This window comes from Leopardus geoffroyi, chromosome B3 (genome assembly GCF_018350155.1).
Source record: "Leopardus geoffroyi isolate Oge1 chromosome B3, O.geoffroyi_Oge1_pat1.0, whole genome shotgun sequence".
Classification (NCBI taxonomy): Eukaryota; Metazoa; Chordata; class Mammalia; order Carnivora; family Felidae; genus Leopardus; species Leopardus geoffroyi.
Genome location: NC_059337.1, coordinates 24968980 through 24986331, shown reverse-complemented (window position 1 = coordinate 24986331; position 17352 = coordinate 24968980). Strand labels below are relative to the sequence as shown.

The window sequence follows — 17352 nt, the reverse complement described above, 5'->3', positions numbered from 1 at the left end:
ATACATGTATGTGTGCATTTTGGCCTAGAAGGTTCTCTTGGAATTAAATAAAACGACCTTCAAAGTTTTTTTTTCTATAATTTGTTTATTTTTTATAATTTACAGTTAGTTAGCACATGGTGCAACAATGATTTCAGGAGTGGATTCTTTAAGCCCTTTACCCATTTAGCCCATCCCCCCTCCCACAACCCCTCCAGCAAACCTCTGTTTGTTCTCTATATTTAAGAATCTTATGCTTTGTCCCCCTCTCTGTTTTTATATTACTTTTGCTTCCCTTCCATTATGTTCATCTGTTTTGTCTCTTAAAGTCCTCATATGAGTGAAGTCATATGATTTTTGTCTTTCTCTGACTAATTTCACTTAGCATAATACCCTCCAGTTCCATCCACGTAGTTGCAAATGGCAAGATTTCATTCTTTTTGATTGCCGAGTAATACTTCATTGTATATATATACCACATCATCTTTATCCATTCATCCATCGATGGACATTTGGGCTCTTTCCATACTTTGGCTATTGTTGATAGTGCTGCTATAAACATTGGGGTGCATGTGTCCCTTCGAAACAGCACACCTGTATCCCTTGGATAAATTCTTAATAGTACAATTGCTTGGTTGTAGGGTAGTTCTATTTTTAGTTTTTTGAGGAACCTCCATACTGTTTTCCAGAGTGGCTGCACCAGCTTGCATTCCCACCAACAATGCAAAAGAGATCCTCTTCTCCCCATCCTTGCCAACATCTATTGTTGCCTGAGTTGCTAATGTTAGCCACAGGTGTGAAGTGGCATCTCATTGTGGTTTTGATTTGTGTTCCCTGGATGATGAGTGATGTTGAGCATGTTTTCATGTTTCATTTGGCCATCTGGATGTCTTCTTTGGACAAGTGTCTATTCATGTCTTCTGCCCATTTCTTCATTGGATTATTTGTTTTTTGGGTGTTGAGTTTGGTAATTTCTTCATAGATTTTGTATACTAACCCTTTATCTGATATGTCATTTGCAGATATCTTCTTCCATTATGTCAGGTTGCCTTTTAGTTTTTCTGATTATTTCCTTTGCTGTGCAGAAGCTTTTATTTTGATGAGGTCCCAATAGTTCATTTTTGCTTTTGTTTCCCTTGCCTTCAGAGATGTGTTGAGTAAGAAGTTGCTGTAGCAGAGGTCAAAGAGGTTTTTGCCTGCTTTCTCCTCTAGGATTTTGGTGGCTTCCTATCTTACGTTTACATCTTTCATCCATTTTGAGTTTATTTTTGTGTATGGTGTAAGAAAGTGGTCCAGGTTCATTTTTCTGCATGTCGCTGTCCAGTTTTCCCAGCACCATTTGCTGAAGAGACTGTCTTTATTCCATTGGATATTCTTTCCTGCTTTTTCACAGATTAGTTGGCCATAAATTTCTGGGTCTGTTTCTGGGTTCTCTTTTCTGGCCCATTGATCTGAGTGTCTGTTTTTGTGCCAGTACCATACTGTCTTGATGATTATAGCTTTGTAATACATCTTGAAGTCCATAAATGACCTTAAAAGTTTTATAATGTTCCAGTATAGCCAAGACTTTTTTAAAAGATGAAGGGAGGGCTTCGTATCAGTTAGTAGAACCAGGGCTGCAGCATGAGGTGCCCTGCAAAGTGGGGGTAGGAACCCATCCAACAGTCGTCGCCTCCATATGCTAAGCCAGCTGCCTGGGGGCTTCTTCCCCCCCAGAGTGGGGCACCCAGTGCTGGAGCTGATCTGATACACTGTGCGATCAAATCAGTAGTACCACGGTATGGACTTGAAAACAAGTTGATTGCTTGAACATAATAACCCCCCAATAAAAGATATTGTGTGGGAGAATTTTATTAGAGTAGGTATTTAAGTTCCATAGGAAAATGATTATTTAGTAAATAGCGTTTATACAGTTGGCTCTGGGGAGGAAACAGCATTGTACCCTTTGGTTGTACCTTGTAAAAATGAGTATCAGTTGGTTTGAACATTTAAATATTAAAATAAAAGAACTCTGTACTTCCCCCATCAAAAAAACAGGAATGCTACATGGTACAGTCCAAAGGCACAGGAGACTCTCTTGGCCAGGCCTATAAAGGTCAGGAATATTTAACTAAATAAAAATTTTAACTGTTGGCGCACCAGGATGGCTCAGTCAGTAAAGTGTCTCAGACTCTTCATTTCAGCGCAGGTCGTGATCTCACAGTCTGTGAGTTCAAGCCCCATGTCAGGCTTTCTCTCTCTCTCCCTGTCTCTCTGTACATCCCCGTTTGTGCTCTCTCTCTCTCTCTCTCTCAAAATAAATAAACTTAAAAAAATTAACTGTGATAAGGCAAAATATGCCACAAATTAACATTATAAAACCATGGTTCTTTAGACAGAAAAGAAATGTTTTCAAGGCAGAAGATAGTAAAGAGGTTAATATTTTTAATATGAAAGTTCTCACAAATTAAGTGGTCAAGAAGGAAGCAAACAATACAGTAGAAGAAATGAGGGGAACATAGGTAGCTAATTCCCAGAAGAACAGGTCAATTGGCCTGGGAGTCAGGGTGATGCAGATAGAAAGGTATAAAGTGTCTTGTCCTGCCTGTCAAACTGGCAGGGGGGTTTTAAAGAGAGAAAGAGCAGAGATTGCTTGCAAAAATAAGGGCGCTGGTACTTTTATATACCCATGGAGAGATGTGAATTGTTGCAGCCTATTAGGAAAAATTATTAACAACACAGGACCTTTCCCAGCTTTAGGGCATTACCTGCAAGAATGTGGATCATATTATTTCTGCCCATTTTGTGACAATATCATGCCAACAAGTGAATTAATGTAGAAGAAATTACCTTGACAACTCTGTAGTGTCCCCAAAGTGTTTTACATGCTTTACAAGTGGTAATGGTATTATGATGAAGAATCTGATCCCCTGGTCTTGATATCTGCTGAGCTATTTTGAGAATGTCCCATGAAATTCAGAAAAGACTGCCCTAGAAATGATTTATCCAAAAAAAAAAAAAAAAAAAAAAAGTTTTTATGTCAAAACTCACCACGGAGTTTCTAAGTGATCTTGTTTTAAGGTATCATTTTGCTAGTATCACAAGCTAGTACATTTCCTAGGGAAAATTGTTTCTTCTAGGTGGGCAGTGTTTCATTGTACCAAATAATTATGTGAGAAACTGCACCTCATCTTAATTCTAAAGAAGCCAGAGGCCCTTGTTGTCAGGGAGAGTTCTGCCCGGACAGCTTCAGTACTTTCTGACTTCACCTCAGAGGGCCCAGCATTTTCCTTCATCTTGATTCATGTAAGAAGTCTCCTCCATGCACACATGTGTTTCTCACACATATCTGGAGTGTTTCTTAACTGTGCTTGTAGCTTTTTTTTTTTTTAATGTTTATTTATTTTTCAGAGGGAGAAAGACAGTGTGATTCAGGGAGGGACAGAGACAGAGGGAGACACAGAATCTGAAGCAGGTTCTAGGCTCTGAGCTGTCAGCACAGAGCCCGACGTGTGGCTCGAGCACATGAATTGCGAGATCATGACCTGAGCCAAAGTCAGATGTTTAACCAGCTGAGCCACCCAAGCACCCGAGTGCATGTAGCTCTTAGGAGACATCTGGAATAACACATATTTTAGAAAATACATTTCATGCATATGGGTTAAACTACTGTACTTTTGGTAATTTTACTATTGCAAGATTCACTGCAGAAAAATCACCCCAAATATCTTCTCTCACTGCCTCTGACTTTTAGTATTAGATTCAGAAGTCATTTGCATGTCTCACCAGAGGAGCAGATGTTTCAGTTTAGAGAGGAAAGAAGACACATTCTGGATGTTGCACAATATATTTGGGTCAAGTTCCTGCAGGCTTTGCCATTTCTCTTTCAGTGCTGAGTTCTCACGTATGTGATTTTTAAAATATGTTGGTCCTGTAAATGTTTACTTAATAATCCATGTTCCAGAATGTTTGTCCCAGGTGCTTTGAAGCAGTGCTTCTCAACCTGAGATGATCTTGTGCCCCAGGAGGCATTTGGCAACATCTAGAGCCATTTTTTTGCTGCTACAATTTGTGGGGAGGGGTGTGCTGCTGGCATTTCTTGGGTGGAGGTCAGGTATGCTGCTTGGCATCCTACAGAACAGGATGGCCAGCCCTCTACGATAAAGAATTATCTGGTCCACGGGGCGCCTGGGTGGCTCAGTCGGTTAAGCGTCCGACTTCGGCTCAGGTCATGATCTCACGGTCTGTGAGTTCGAGCCCCGAGTCGGGCTCTGTGCTGACAGCTCGGAGCCTGAAGCCTGCTTCAGATTCTGTGTCTCCCTCTCTCTCTGACCCTCCCCCGTTCATGCTCTGTCTCTCTCTGTCTCAAAAATAAATAAACATTAAAAAAAATAAAAAAAAAAAAGAATTATCTGGTCCAAATGTCAATTGTGGGAGGTTGAGAACCCCTGCTTTAAAGCCACTGCCTCTCATTCTGGGCTTTCCACTCCTCTGCCTGTTGTGTAATGAGGATTCATTGAATTGGGAGTAATTTAATGGGTCTTTTTAAAGTGCTGTGAGAATTTTCCTGGTCTCTGTCTCTCTTTGCTCCACACACATGCCTTCATTTGTGCACAATATGAAAAATAAATTCCATGAAGGATTTTCTTATCCCCAAGGCATCAGGCCTTGGCACTGATGATTATTCCACGAGGTTCTTGGATCACTTGCTCTGAACCTCCCATTTAGGGCTTGCCTCACTGCATCCTGGTTTCTCCTTCATTCTGTTTGCCTAAAATGTATTGTGCAGCTTTCTCTTTCCTGGGCCTGAGGAGTTCTTCAGCCTGCCCACGCTGGGGAGGCCTCAGTCTAGTTGGTTTGCATGTTAAGTTTGTTCTGTGGTATTCCTTTTTTCTCAAAAATGTGTTCTGTGGATCTTTCTAGATACTTTGCATTTCAACCTAGCTCAACCCTGAACTATTTAAAAGAGAAGCATATGCATTCAACTCTCTTGTCTATAAGACACATTTTCTGACCAAGTCTGTTTTTGTTGGTTTAGTAAATGAAGCACAAGTTTAGTTGCAGCATGCCTGTCTCACCCATGGGATGTCTTACTAATAGGAAATGTGATAAGCTGGCAGGTCAGAAGCAAATTGATGTTTGGAGAAGAACTTTTCTTTTTACAGGGGTTAGTTGCTCTGTATTAATGAAATAGTACAGAATGCTGCTAAGCTTATAGTCTTAATGTATGACTATACATTAAGCTGTCCCCATCCAAGTGCTTCACTTAACTGTATGGATAATTTTACCATCTTTCTAAGTCAGTAAAACAAAATAGCAGCTCTTGCTTTAACTCCAAACCATAAATGAAATGTAAGGTGTAACTTGTTCATTAGTAGTATTTGTGATTTTATTGGTCAAAATCAAATACTTGCTTCAAAAATAATAGTGGGGAAAAATCATGCACAAAAAAAAAAAAAAATGGAAAGTGAAGTCAAAGTAGACACTGTGGCCTTGCTCAGTTGGGAGGTCCTGGCGGATGGTCTCTGATGCCCACCTGGAGAGTGGGAAGCCTGTGGGACTAGAATGAAGGGCTGTTGGGGGTTTGGTGTGAACAGTTTCTGTGAGAAGGCAGACCCCCATTTATATGCCAGGCACCTGAGGTGCTGGAGGTCAGGTGCCTGAGCCCCAAGCCCTCTCCTTCCCCTTCACCTCTTAATGAGGATGAGTCATTAACTTGGCAAGATAGTGCCTATACGGGGGCTTGTGACCCTCAGGAGGAGCACTGGCCAGATGCGAGGCATCATCATTAATTATTGATCATTCCAGAGCCAGCTGTATAGTACTGTTTGTAAATATATTCTGGGGGAGGGATTTTTCAAGAAAGGGTGGGGCAGCTTTGCTTAAAAGTGACCTGGATGGAGTGCCTGGGTGGCTCAGTCAGTTGAGTGTCCGACTTCGGCTCAGGTCACAATCTCATGGTTCGTGAGTTCAAGCCCTGCATCAGGCTGTGTGCTGACAGCTTGGAGTCTGGAGCCTGCTTCAGATTCTGTGTCTCCTTTTCTCTCTACCCCTCCCCCGCTTGCGTTCTTTCTCTGTCGCTCTTTCTCAAAAATAAACAACCACTAAAAAAGTTTAAAAAAATAAAAATAAGTGACCTGTAAGATGCCTGCAGTAGGGGAGCTGGAATAGTTTGGTCCATAGCCTTGTCTCCAAAAGTGCCACATGTGCCCGGCCCAAGTTGGGAGCACTTGTCAAAGCTACCAGGTCATTCCAAAGCCATGAGAATAAACTGCTCTCCTGCTCCACCAACCTTCCTTCAGCCCCAGAGGGAGTCCCCCCAGAGGACTGAGTCAGGTGGTGTCCTTCAGGTTGCTGAAGCTCAGAAGCTCCCAGCCACAGGTGGTCTCAGTGATGAGCTCATCTCTCAATTTGCCAAGGCCCATTTAGGGCACACTTCCCAGTTTGTAGCAGAGACCATGGTTTGGTGACTTCTAACCTTGGACATGGCTCCTTTGGTCGATTGCAAATAGGCAGGCATTTAGGCAAATTGACTGAAATTCATTATTCTGTGTCTGTCAAACACTGCTTATAGGTCATTATGGGACCACATTATAGGACCACATTATGGCCATGTGGTCCCTGAGTGCTGTGGGTCTTACTCCTTATCCTGGGATTCTCTGCACTTCCCCATCTTTAATTTTTTTAAATTTACATTTATTTATTTTTGAGAGACAGAGATAGACAGAGTGCTAGCAGGGGAGGGGCAGAAAGATAATGAGACACAGAATGAGAAGCACGGGGCTTGAACTCACAAACCTGAGATCATGACCTAAGCCAAAGTCAGACGCTTAACCGACTGAACCAGTCAGGCACCTCTGCACTGTCCCATCTTGAGGGAAGCTGTGGCTGGGCCCACTGTAGCCAATTCAGGTAAAAGCTCAGGATTATGAGGATAAAGGTGAATTTGGGCTCGTGTTAAGAGCTTTCTTGCTGTTCAGTTCATCGACTATAGGACTGCCTGACAGATTTGTCAATTAGAATATAGCACACCTGTTACTTATGAATTTCAGATAGATGACAAGTAGTGTTTTAGTATAAGTATATCCCAAATATTTCACATTTAGCTTGGAGTCCTGTATTTTATCAGGCAACGCTAAGTTGTGAGATATGTGAGATATTTCAATCTCACATATAGCACAGAATCATAGATTTAAGTGGAACCTTTAGGGTTTACTTATTCACTGCACTGCATTAGTTAAAACATATCTGAACTGCCCTAATCAAGATTAGATCCTACCTTTATTTTTTTTTATTATTTTTTAACGTTTATTTATTTTTGAGAAACAGAGAGAGACAGAACATGAGCAGGGGAGGGACAGAGAGAGAGAGGGAGACACGGAATCTGAAGCAGGCTCCAGGCTCTGAGCTGTTAGCACAGAGGCTGACACAGGACTTGAACCCCCGAACCATAAGATCATGACCTGAGCTGAAGTCAGACACTTAACTGACTGAGCCACCCAGACATCCCTAGATCCTACCTCTCTTAAAGAACTCCTTTACTTCAAGGAAATTCTAGAGTCTATTCTAAATCTATTTTTGAGGCATCTTTAAATTTTTTTTTTTCAACGTTTATTTATTTTTGGGACAGAGAGAGACAGAGCATGAACGGGGGAGGGGCAGAGAGAGAGGGAGACACAGAATCGGAAACAGGCTCCAGGCTCTGAGCCATCAGCCCAGAGCCTGACGCGGGGCTCGAACTCACGGACCGCGAGATCGTGACCTGGCTGAAGTCGGACGCTTAACTAACTGCGCCACCCAGGCGCCCCTTTAATGTTTATTTTTGAGAGAAAGAGAGAGAAAGAGAACAAGCATGGGAAGGGCGGGGGGGGGGAGGGGGGCGGATGGAGGACTGGAAGCCAGCTCTGTGCTGATAGCAGCGAGCCCAATGTGGGGCTTGAACTTAGGAACCATGAGATAACCTGAGCCAAAGTGGGATGCTCAACCAACTGAGCCACCCAGGTGCCTCTCAGGATCTCTTTTGATCCAGCCCTGCCTTATCCTTGATTTGGGCACTGCCCTTCCAACCTCTCCCTAAATTGCACTCTTTAGTATAAACAGTCTCCTTGGGGAAGGGTGGGGAATGGCTTAGGCTAAGATTCTTTTCATCCTTTAAGATCTAAATTCAGATGTCCCCTCTTCCAGGAATCAGTCCCTGATTGCCTAATCAAAGTAAGTGTTCTTCCTTCAGCATTAAATTGTACTTAAAAATTGTAGTGCTCAAACGTTAAAACCCCAAACCTGCATCTCTTCTTTCTCTTCCTCACTTCGTTTCTTACTCATCTACCCAAGATATTCCTTTGTTGATTAGTCTTATTAAAGGAGAGACATGTTTAAAGAAGGAGAGAAAGCAAGGGAGTCAAGTGAGATGTGCCTGTTACCCCTGTGCACCCCCACTGCCAGCACCTGAGTAGGGTGTGGGTGTGGTGAATGGTGGGAGGGCAGGAGTGGGGTTCTCATGAGTATCTGTGACAATAATTTGCAATTGAATTAAAGCTGACATTTTTACAACATGGGAAAGTATACAATAAAATATGGCCATATAAAGATGTTAGATAATGTAAAGGTAAGAAAATCAAATGTGTATGCATGCTACAAACATTTCAGACTTTTCATTCATCTCCTAAATTACCAAAAAACGGAAGAGGCAAGCATCTCCAATTGTAAGATGTCCTAGAAGCTGGCAGGTGGCAGCTCTGTGTGTGTGGCATGCAGTATTTTGTGGACATGATCAGAAGTGTGGGCACTGTAGCATTGCAGACACCCACTGCTACTTTGTGTTGATTACAGTGTCACTAAACTTGAATGATGATGTCATCTTACAAGTGAGGAGTAACTTGTGTGGAACCAGAAATTAGTGTGCCTCTTTCTGCAGCCCAGGAGGACTCTTAAGAACAGATCCAATTCATTCATGAATTCATAGACCAGGTTGGAGATCAGGGACAATTATTGTTGTGATTGTCCTTGTAGAAGGAATGGCAGTGGGTAACCCGGAATATTGACTGTTTGTGGGCAAATTTGGAATCTGTCACCTTAAATTAAAAAAAAAAAAAAATGCTCTTTTACTATGAGGGAAAATCTCAAATATATTTGAAATGCAAATTTACTTGAAAACAACACGTTAAAGATGAAAGTGTAATTCCCTCATTTTCTGCACATGCCTTTTTTTAAAACTCGATCTAAATTTGTTTGGATTTATGAAATAGATCCAACTTCACCACATTGGAAAAATTTATAAATACATTGTTGAAAACCCTGAGCCATTGCAGAGACACCTTAAACACTGGAGGGGTCAGGGGTCAGTAGGGTTGCAACATTCTAATGCTTTTCAAAAAAATAAAACATTAATGAAACATTTCAGATCAGTAGTTCTTGAACCCTGTATTCATGAATAGCTACATAAAAGTAATAGTGATCTCCAGGAAAAACATGCTTTCAACTACTTAAAGTAATTCCTGTAAATTCTGTAAGTCAGCTGCCTCCCCTTAGGGAATTGTTTACTTAAGAACCTTTTTTTTTTTTTTAGAGAGAGAGGGCGAGCAGGTATGAGCACGCAAGTAAGGGAGGGGCAGAGAGAGACTCCATCCAAAGCAGGCTCTACACTGTCAGCAGAGGGCCCAATTCAGGGCTTGAGCTCACCTACTGTGAGTTGATGACTTGAGCTGAAATCAAGAGTTAGATGTTTAACCGACTGAGCCACCCAGGTGCCCCTACTTAAGAACCTTGAAAACATAACTAATACAAATAAATAGTTTAACTCAGCCTAAATATTAAATAACCAAAAATGATAAATTAAGGGATCTTAAAATTTTATTTACTGCTTGTCTTTAAATAAAATTTGTCACTTGTCATACTTATATTTCCTTATTCTTTCACCTGTGCATTATGTTGTTTTGGACAAAAAAAAGGCTCAGATGAGAACTGCAAAGCTCAGCATGACTAATTGTAAAATGTTAGTAATAGATTTTCCCAGAAGAGGAAATCTATTAATCACAGAAGGCTAACATTAGCCTCAGAACAGATTTTCAAGATCATCTATTCAGCATTCTCACTGTTTAGCTGAGGAAACAGCTGGCCTAGAAGTGAGGTGGTTGGTGCAGAGAAAAAGGAGTGGCAGGCTTTTTTAGAAATAACTGGCTTTTGTCTCTGGCTTCATACGTGGTGCTTTTAAATGTAAGACATTTTTTATTATTCTTTCCCTTTTTAGTGTTTTTCTTTTTCTTTGCCCCCCATTTCAGAAGAATCACACTTTTTTCGCTCATGACCTTTGAAATCTTGGTTTGACACTCTGTTCAGACCTGTCAGGAATCATGAGCAGAAAATTGCAGCTAAATGCAAGAGCCAGTTGCCATTCCTGTGGAGGAATCATGCACCATGTTTGTAATATTTATAACATAGCCCGTATTTCAAGATTGCACATTTTCAGGGTTTCTCCACATTTTAATATGTTATTCAGGCCCTCTGACGGGCTTCCACTTTATGTGGAGAGAGAAAAACACTTTTGGATTATAACCAGTCTTGTTCTATGCATTCTTTTCTCGTTAAGTAGTTTTTCCTCAAGTATGCAGACTATAAAACTACCAGCAGAATCTTTAGTTTGTTACACACTGTAGAAGACGAAGCTGCCAGGATGGGAGAAGCATCTAGCTCCTGCTTCTGTACAGAAAATGGAAATGGTGTGCATTAATTTTTTATTGCTGTGCAACAAATCCCTGCAAACTCAGCAACTAAAAACAATGTTGCAACAACATGGATGGACCTGGAGGGTATTACGCTAAGTGAATAAGTCAGAGAAAGACAAATACCGTATGATCTCACTTATATGTGGGATCTAAAGAATAAAATAAATGAACAAACAAAACACAACAGAAACAGAGTCATAGATAACAGAGAATAAACTGTTGGTTACCAGAGTGGGGAGGGGTTGGAGGGGGGGACATTGGTGAAGGGGATTAAGAGGCACAAACTTCCTATTATAAAATAAATAGGTCATGGGGATATAATGTACAGTGTAGAGAATATAATCAATAATATTGTAATCACTTTCTATGGTGACAGATGGTAATTTCACTTATGGGGATCATTTTGTAATCTATAAAAATATTGAATCACCATGATGTACACCTGAAACTAATAGGATATTACCTGTCAAAAGAAAGAATCCAGATACATTATCTCACATTTCCTGGAGGTTAGGAATTCAGGCATGGGTTGGCCAGGTCTTCTACCCGATGTCTCACCAGGCTGCGGGTGAGGTGTTGGCTGCAACTGTGTTCTTGTCTGAGGCTTGCATCTTCTTCCAGGCTCTTTTAAGTTCTTAGTGTAATTCAGCTCCAGTGGTGGTAGGGCTGAGGCCTTGTGCTCTCAGTTCTGGCCATGTGGCCCCTCTGAGTTCCTGTCCCTGGCATTAGGCCCGGGTTTATAGGACTCCTGTGGCTCTGTAAGGCCCACTCAGATGATCTCTTTGTTGGTTGGCTCATAGTCTACTGATTGGGTCACCCTAGTTACATCTTCACAAGTGATTTCCTCCACATTCATACTTAGTCCCTACCTCACTCAAGGGAGCTGGCAGGGGTGTGGACACCAGGACTGGGCTGGAGATTTGGGGCCATCTCAGAATCCTATTGCCAGGGGTAGTTGGCACCTGTTCTTAGAAGGAATGTGTGGGCAAACTAAACAGTGCCCCTTCCTAATTGCTATGAAGGAATCCAGAATATTGAGGACTTTGATGATTTCAAACTTGCCACTGTAAAAAATATAATCCGTGTGTTTTAGGGGAGTCCTATGGTCCTGCAGGTGTGCAGGCCCATGCCTGGTTGGGATTAGATTTGGCAGGGAGGCCATGGGGTGGTGAGATTATCTCCTGATATTTGTGCCACAGAGAGGAGGCTCACACATTGTGTCTACCCCGACCTGTATCCATACTGACCTGAGGAAATGGAGGGCAGTTCCAAATCATTTACCTGCTGCTTAGAATAGTCTGAAGAAGAGTGTTATTAAGAAGCTAGTGTTTATAGTATTGTGTCAAAGGATTTATTTTTGTCTTCTCTGTGGTGCTTTCCCTGTGCACAGATGTGTGGGGCAGTGTGGGACTCATGCCTATGGATAAATCGCCTGGCATGGTGCCCCTCCACTACCCGCTTCCTCTGCTGTCTCTTCCTCTGTCACTGCAGGCTGGGAGCTGATCCTTCCAGCAGGAGTCCTGGGACTTGAAGTTGTTAGGTGTTAGTCTGTTCAGGCTGCCATAGCAAAGCACTACAGACCAAGTGTCTAAAACAAGCTTATTGTCTTCTCAGTTCTGGAGGCTGGAAGTCCAAGATCAAGGCGTGTCGGCAGGGTTGCTTTTTCTTGAGGCCTTTCTCTTTGGCTTGCAGATGGCTGTCTTCCCTCTGTGACCACACACAGCCTTTCCTCCATGTACACACATCCCTGGTGTCTTTTCCTCTTATAAGGACATCAGTCACATTGGATTAGGACCACACCCTGTGACCTCATTTCAACTTTAGACCCTATGTCCAAATACAGTTCCTGGGAAAAAATAAGCATATAGCGTCCTCATGAGACAAAGGGCTACTTATATGTAATGTGTTATATGCAAGAGATGTTATATATACATATATGTGAATATATAATATATAACATAATATAGTATACATATAGCATATAAAAATACATATGATATATGTAATCTGTAGTATTGTTATATAATAAAAATAAATATGAGAAAGTAGGCAGGGATATTGCGGGGGTTGATGTAGGGTCCAGACTCAGTGTGGGTCTCCAGCTGGAATCGTTGATGGGACTGTGGGGGCTTTGATGGGGAATTTTGGTCTGTTGGTGTGTCAAAGGGGTTCTGTCATGCTGCTCTTCTTTCACAAATGACTCCCAGGTTTGGGTTTTAAGGGCCCAGCCTCCTGCAGAATTCCCGTGAACTGCAGGGCCTTTTCACAGAAGCCATTATGGAGCTACTCTGTGTCCTGCTCCCTTTGCTTTCCATGGCTCACATGGGTCCTCTCGCGAGGACTGTGACTGAGTGCTCACAGATTGCAGGCATATCAGGGGGAATGAGGGGTTGCTGTGGGGGAATCTCCTGTGTGGCTCAGTGCCTCCACCAAAATTGCTGGTTTAAAAGCAGTGCTCTGATGTAGTGGGCAAGCTAACGTTTTAAGATTTCAAAGCAGGTGGAAACTGACTCTATGTTTGATGAGTTCTATAAATGGAATGTAGTTAAGATAAACTGAACACAGACCATTCTGCTCCTCTTCTTGTCATTACCTTCCTGTGCCATCCCAGGGCAAGTCTGGGACCACTGGTCTCCTGGCAACCCCTGTCATCACAAATCCTGTCCACCTCACTCTCAAGAGTGTATGCTGCCCTCCTTTGTGACTTAGCTGTTGGAAACTTTCTTCTGGAAGAGGATAGGCTCTTTCACATTTCTTTGTACTTTCTGTGGGAAAACAACAAATGGTCATGATAAGGAATAAAGATTAAGGAGCTAATGCTTGCAGTGATATAAAATCAAGGTTTGACCTTTAGGAAAGGAAATAGGAACATTTAAAAATGTTTCATCTGTCTCACATCAAGGCTATGTGTCCACAGGGAAGAGGTCAGACTGGAAGTGAGCCAGCAGGATGGTCAGGTGATTGAATGCCCCTTCTGTGCCTTATCTTAGAGCCAGCTGATGTCGGATTGGAGGCTGATGGGACCTTATCACACCTATTTAAGCAGCCTTGAAGAACACCCTGGCCTTGTAAGGAATGATGGGTTGGCCTAGGAAGGATAGTTTTGCTCACACTGGGGGCTTGATTATACAGTCCCCAAGGGTTGCTATCCAGTGGTTTGGCCTTGCCTTGCATTATTTTTGAGGACAGAGCTGTATCTAATTTATCTCTGTTGGTCCTAACATGGCCAAACTATGCTTTGTACATAATCAGTTTGGTGGATCTTGAATTGGAAGAACAAGAAAACAGAGGCTTTAAAATGGACAGGGATGGAGCAGCTGATAGCTGTGAGCTCCTGGAAGTTTTCCATAGGTTTCCTCAAATCCACAGTGTGGAATTAAATAGATGTGTAAAACCTCAATACTTCTCCAAAAGTGGAGGAGTTCATAAGATGTGGCTGACTCGGCCTACCTTGAGATCCAGACTTGCTGCCTGAATTCAGGCTTTCTGGGAACTCAGGCAAGGGAGAGGCATTGTATGGGGCAGGAACCAGTAAGAAGGTGATAGTTACATTGAAATGTGTTTTCATGTTTTTCTCCCCCCAACAGTATCACCCAGAGCATTTCTTGATGAGATTTCCTTATAGCATATCATGTTGATCTAAAGTCATGTTTCTATACTTATTTTTATAAATTAAGTGTGCAAAACTGCCATGAAGGAACTCTTAAAAATGCCCTTTGTAGGATTAATTGGCCTGTATTTTCAGAGTAAAAAAAAAAAAATCTGAAGAAGAAATCTACAATGTTTTTTCATCTAAATATCTGTTAATAGTAACTATTGGAAGTTGAAAGCTGACTGTGTTGGGTATTGTTCTGGGTGATTGGCATATGCTGTCCACTTCGTGTTGAACGATGTGGAGAGGATACATCTACTGTTATCTCCATTCTGCAGACAGCAGGACAGTGAGATGTAGAGAGGATCTACTCTCTGTGAATTTGCCTGTTGCAGTCACTTCATAAAAGTGCATTCATATAATATTTGTCCTTTTGTGACTGGCATATTTTACTTAGCATAATGTCTTCAAGTGTCATCCATGTTACAGCATGTAACTTCATTTTCATGTCTGAATAATATTCCCTTGTCTAGATATATACCACATTTTGCTTATCCACTCATTCATCATTGAGCATTAGGGTTGTTTCCACCTTTTGGCTATGGTGACTAATGCTTCTATGAAAACAGATGTACAATTATCTATATGGGTCCTTGCTATTAATTCTTAGGGGTATACCTAGAAGTAGACATTTTAACCATTTTAAAGTATATAATTCAGTGGCATTTAGTGCATTTATAATGTGCAACCATCACCACTACCTAGTCCCAGAACATTTTCATCAAATGGAAACCTGTACTCAATAAACAGTTTCTCCCCATTTCTCTTACCCCTAGTTGCTGGTAAGCACTAATCTACCTTCTGTCTCCATGGATTTGCCTATCCTAAATATTTCACATAACTGGAGTCACACTGTATATATGGTATTAATGAGTATCCTTTTTAAACACTTCCCTTATGGAAATTTTTAGTAGAAATATTTGTTAAATGTGCCCATCACACAGATTCAGGAATGATCAGCCTCCTGCCGGTTTTGTTAATGACAGTCTCTTTATCAGGGAGGAAAAGCAGTATGTGAACCGATTCTGGAAAGAAATCCGTGTGGGAGATTTTGTGCGTCTTCGCTGCAATGAGATCATCCCTGCAGACATTCTCCTGCTCTCCTCAAGTGACCCAGATGGCCTGTGCCACATTGAGACTGCCAACCTGGATGGAGAGACCAACCTAAAGCGACGGCAGGTGGTCCGCGGCTTCTCAGAGCTCGTAAGTGACTGGATACGTCCAGGGCACCCTTGGCACCACGCCCACACAGTATCTCCCACATTGCCCTCTGGGCATCTGCACCCTATCCCCCAACTCCAGTGGCCAGGCCACTTTTACTAATAGATAGGTGTGGGACTGAAGGCCTGAGAGGACCTGCCTGAGCCCATGACTGGCCTATGGCTGGGGGGAACAGAACCCAGTTTTTATAACCTTGATTTCCACTCTGTACTTCTGAGTTTCTCAAAACAGTATTTAAAGTTGCAGAGAATGTTTATGACCAGCTGACTGTTGACATTTATCCAGTAGTTGCTCTAGTTTGCTAAATGGCAACACAGCAGAAGTAATGCCCTATTCTGAGAGTGTAGTTCTGAAACATTTTCTCCTCAAGGCTGTTTTGTGAGTTTGGCATCCGATTTTCTGTATCTGAATTCTGCTTTAGAGAGCCTCAGCCACAGCTCAAAAATGCACAGTTGATGGGAAATGAGAAGTAGGAAGGGAAGTCAGGTCTGACTGCCTACATTCACCAACAGCCTTGTGGCCAGAAAATTCAAACCCTTCAGGGGTTTCTAACCTTCTGTTCACTGTCCTCTCTCACATAACATGTGTCAGTCAATGTCATACTTTGGGGATTTTCTTCTGTGTCACTGAGACCTCTCCATGAGCTCCCCCGGGGAAATCAGCCTTAGAATCAAGATAAGGTAGGCTTCTCTTGAGCAGTTGGCTTGTTTTACAGCTTATGGATCTCATCCTGAGCATTGTCAGTATTTTGGGTGGGTGTTCATTGGGCAGGATTTATTTGGGGGCTGGCATCCTTGCCTCCCACTCACGAGTGAACATGTAATTCACTCTTGGTCACTGTGACAACAAAGCCGCCTCTGTACACTTTCAAAAGGCCGGATAGAATTCCATACATTGGGGCTCCCCACCTTGCCCTGGCTGGTGGGAATTTCTCACACTCCTCCAGCCTACAGTGAGTGTACTTGGACTTCATTACCAGCATCTGCCCTTACTTCTTTCTACATGTTTCCTCATTTACTTTTTTTTAAATGAGAAATAATTGACACAATATTATAATTAGTTTCAAGTATACAGTGTTATGATTCAGTATATTGTGAAGTGATCACCACAGTAAGTGTAGTTAACATCCATCACCACATACAGCTACAATTTTGTTTTCCTGTGATGAGAACTTTTTTTTTTTTTCAACGTTTATTTATTTTTGGGACAGAGAGAGACAGAGCATGAACAGGGGAGGGGCAGAGAGAGAGGGAGACACAGAATCAGAAACAGGCTCCAGGCTCCGAGCCATCAGCCCAGAGCCCGACACGGGGCTTGAACTCACGGACCGCGAGATCGTGACCTGGCTGAAGTCGGACGCCTAACCGACTGCGCCACCCAGGCGCCCCTGTGATGAGAACTTTTAAGATCTACTTTCTTAGCAACTTTCAAATATACAGTGCAGGATTATAGTCACTACTCGTTTACTTTTCTTTAAGCCTTCTTTTGTGTCAGGTGTGTTTTGTTTTGTTTTGGTGAGCTGCCGCAAATATTTTCTGGAATGATACAAAGCTGACATATATACTAAAAATAGCAGTTTTTAAAAAATGGAGTGCTGTCATCATCCTAGATCAGGAGAACTGGTGGAATTTAGGGACCTCTGGGGGCACAGTGCTGGAGATTTCCAGCATCTGCATTATTGTGCTCCAGGGTTTGGCAGTAAATGTGGGCTCACCTTCCACTACTAGCCCCTCGGCCCCTGTGCCTATGTGTTCTCCTAAGGTTGACCTTACTTCCAGGCTTTCTCCATCAGGCCTACCC

General features: G+C 42.2%; 1 protein-coding gene across 3 annotated transcripts in view; it reads left to right on the top strand.

Moving 5' to 3' along the window:
• The window catches only part of ATP10A (ATPase phospholipid transporting 10A (putative)), a 198367-nt gene that overhangs the window by 73131 nt on the left and 107884 nt on the right, over positions 1-17352 (top strand). For all 3 annotated transcript variants that reach the window (XM_045448925.1, XM_045448926.1, XM_045448924.1), the window contains exon 2: positions 15330-15534. In XM_045448925.1, the coding sequence (XP_045304881.1) occupies positions 15330-15534 (205 nt within the window). The remainder of the gene's footprint in view (positions 1-15329; positions 15535-17352) is intronic.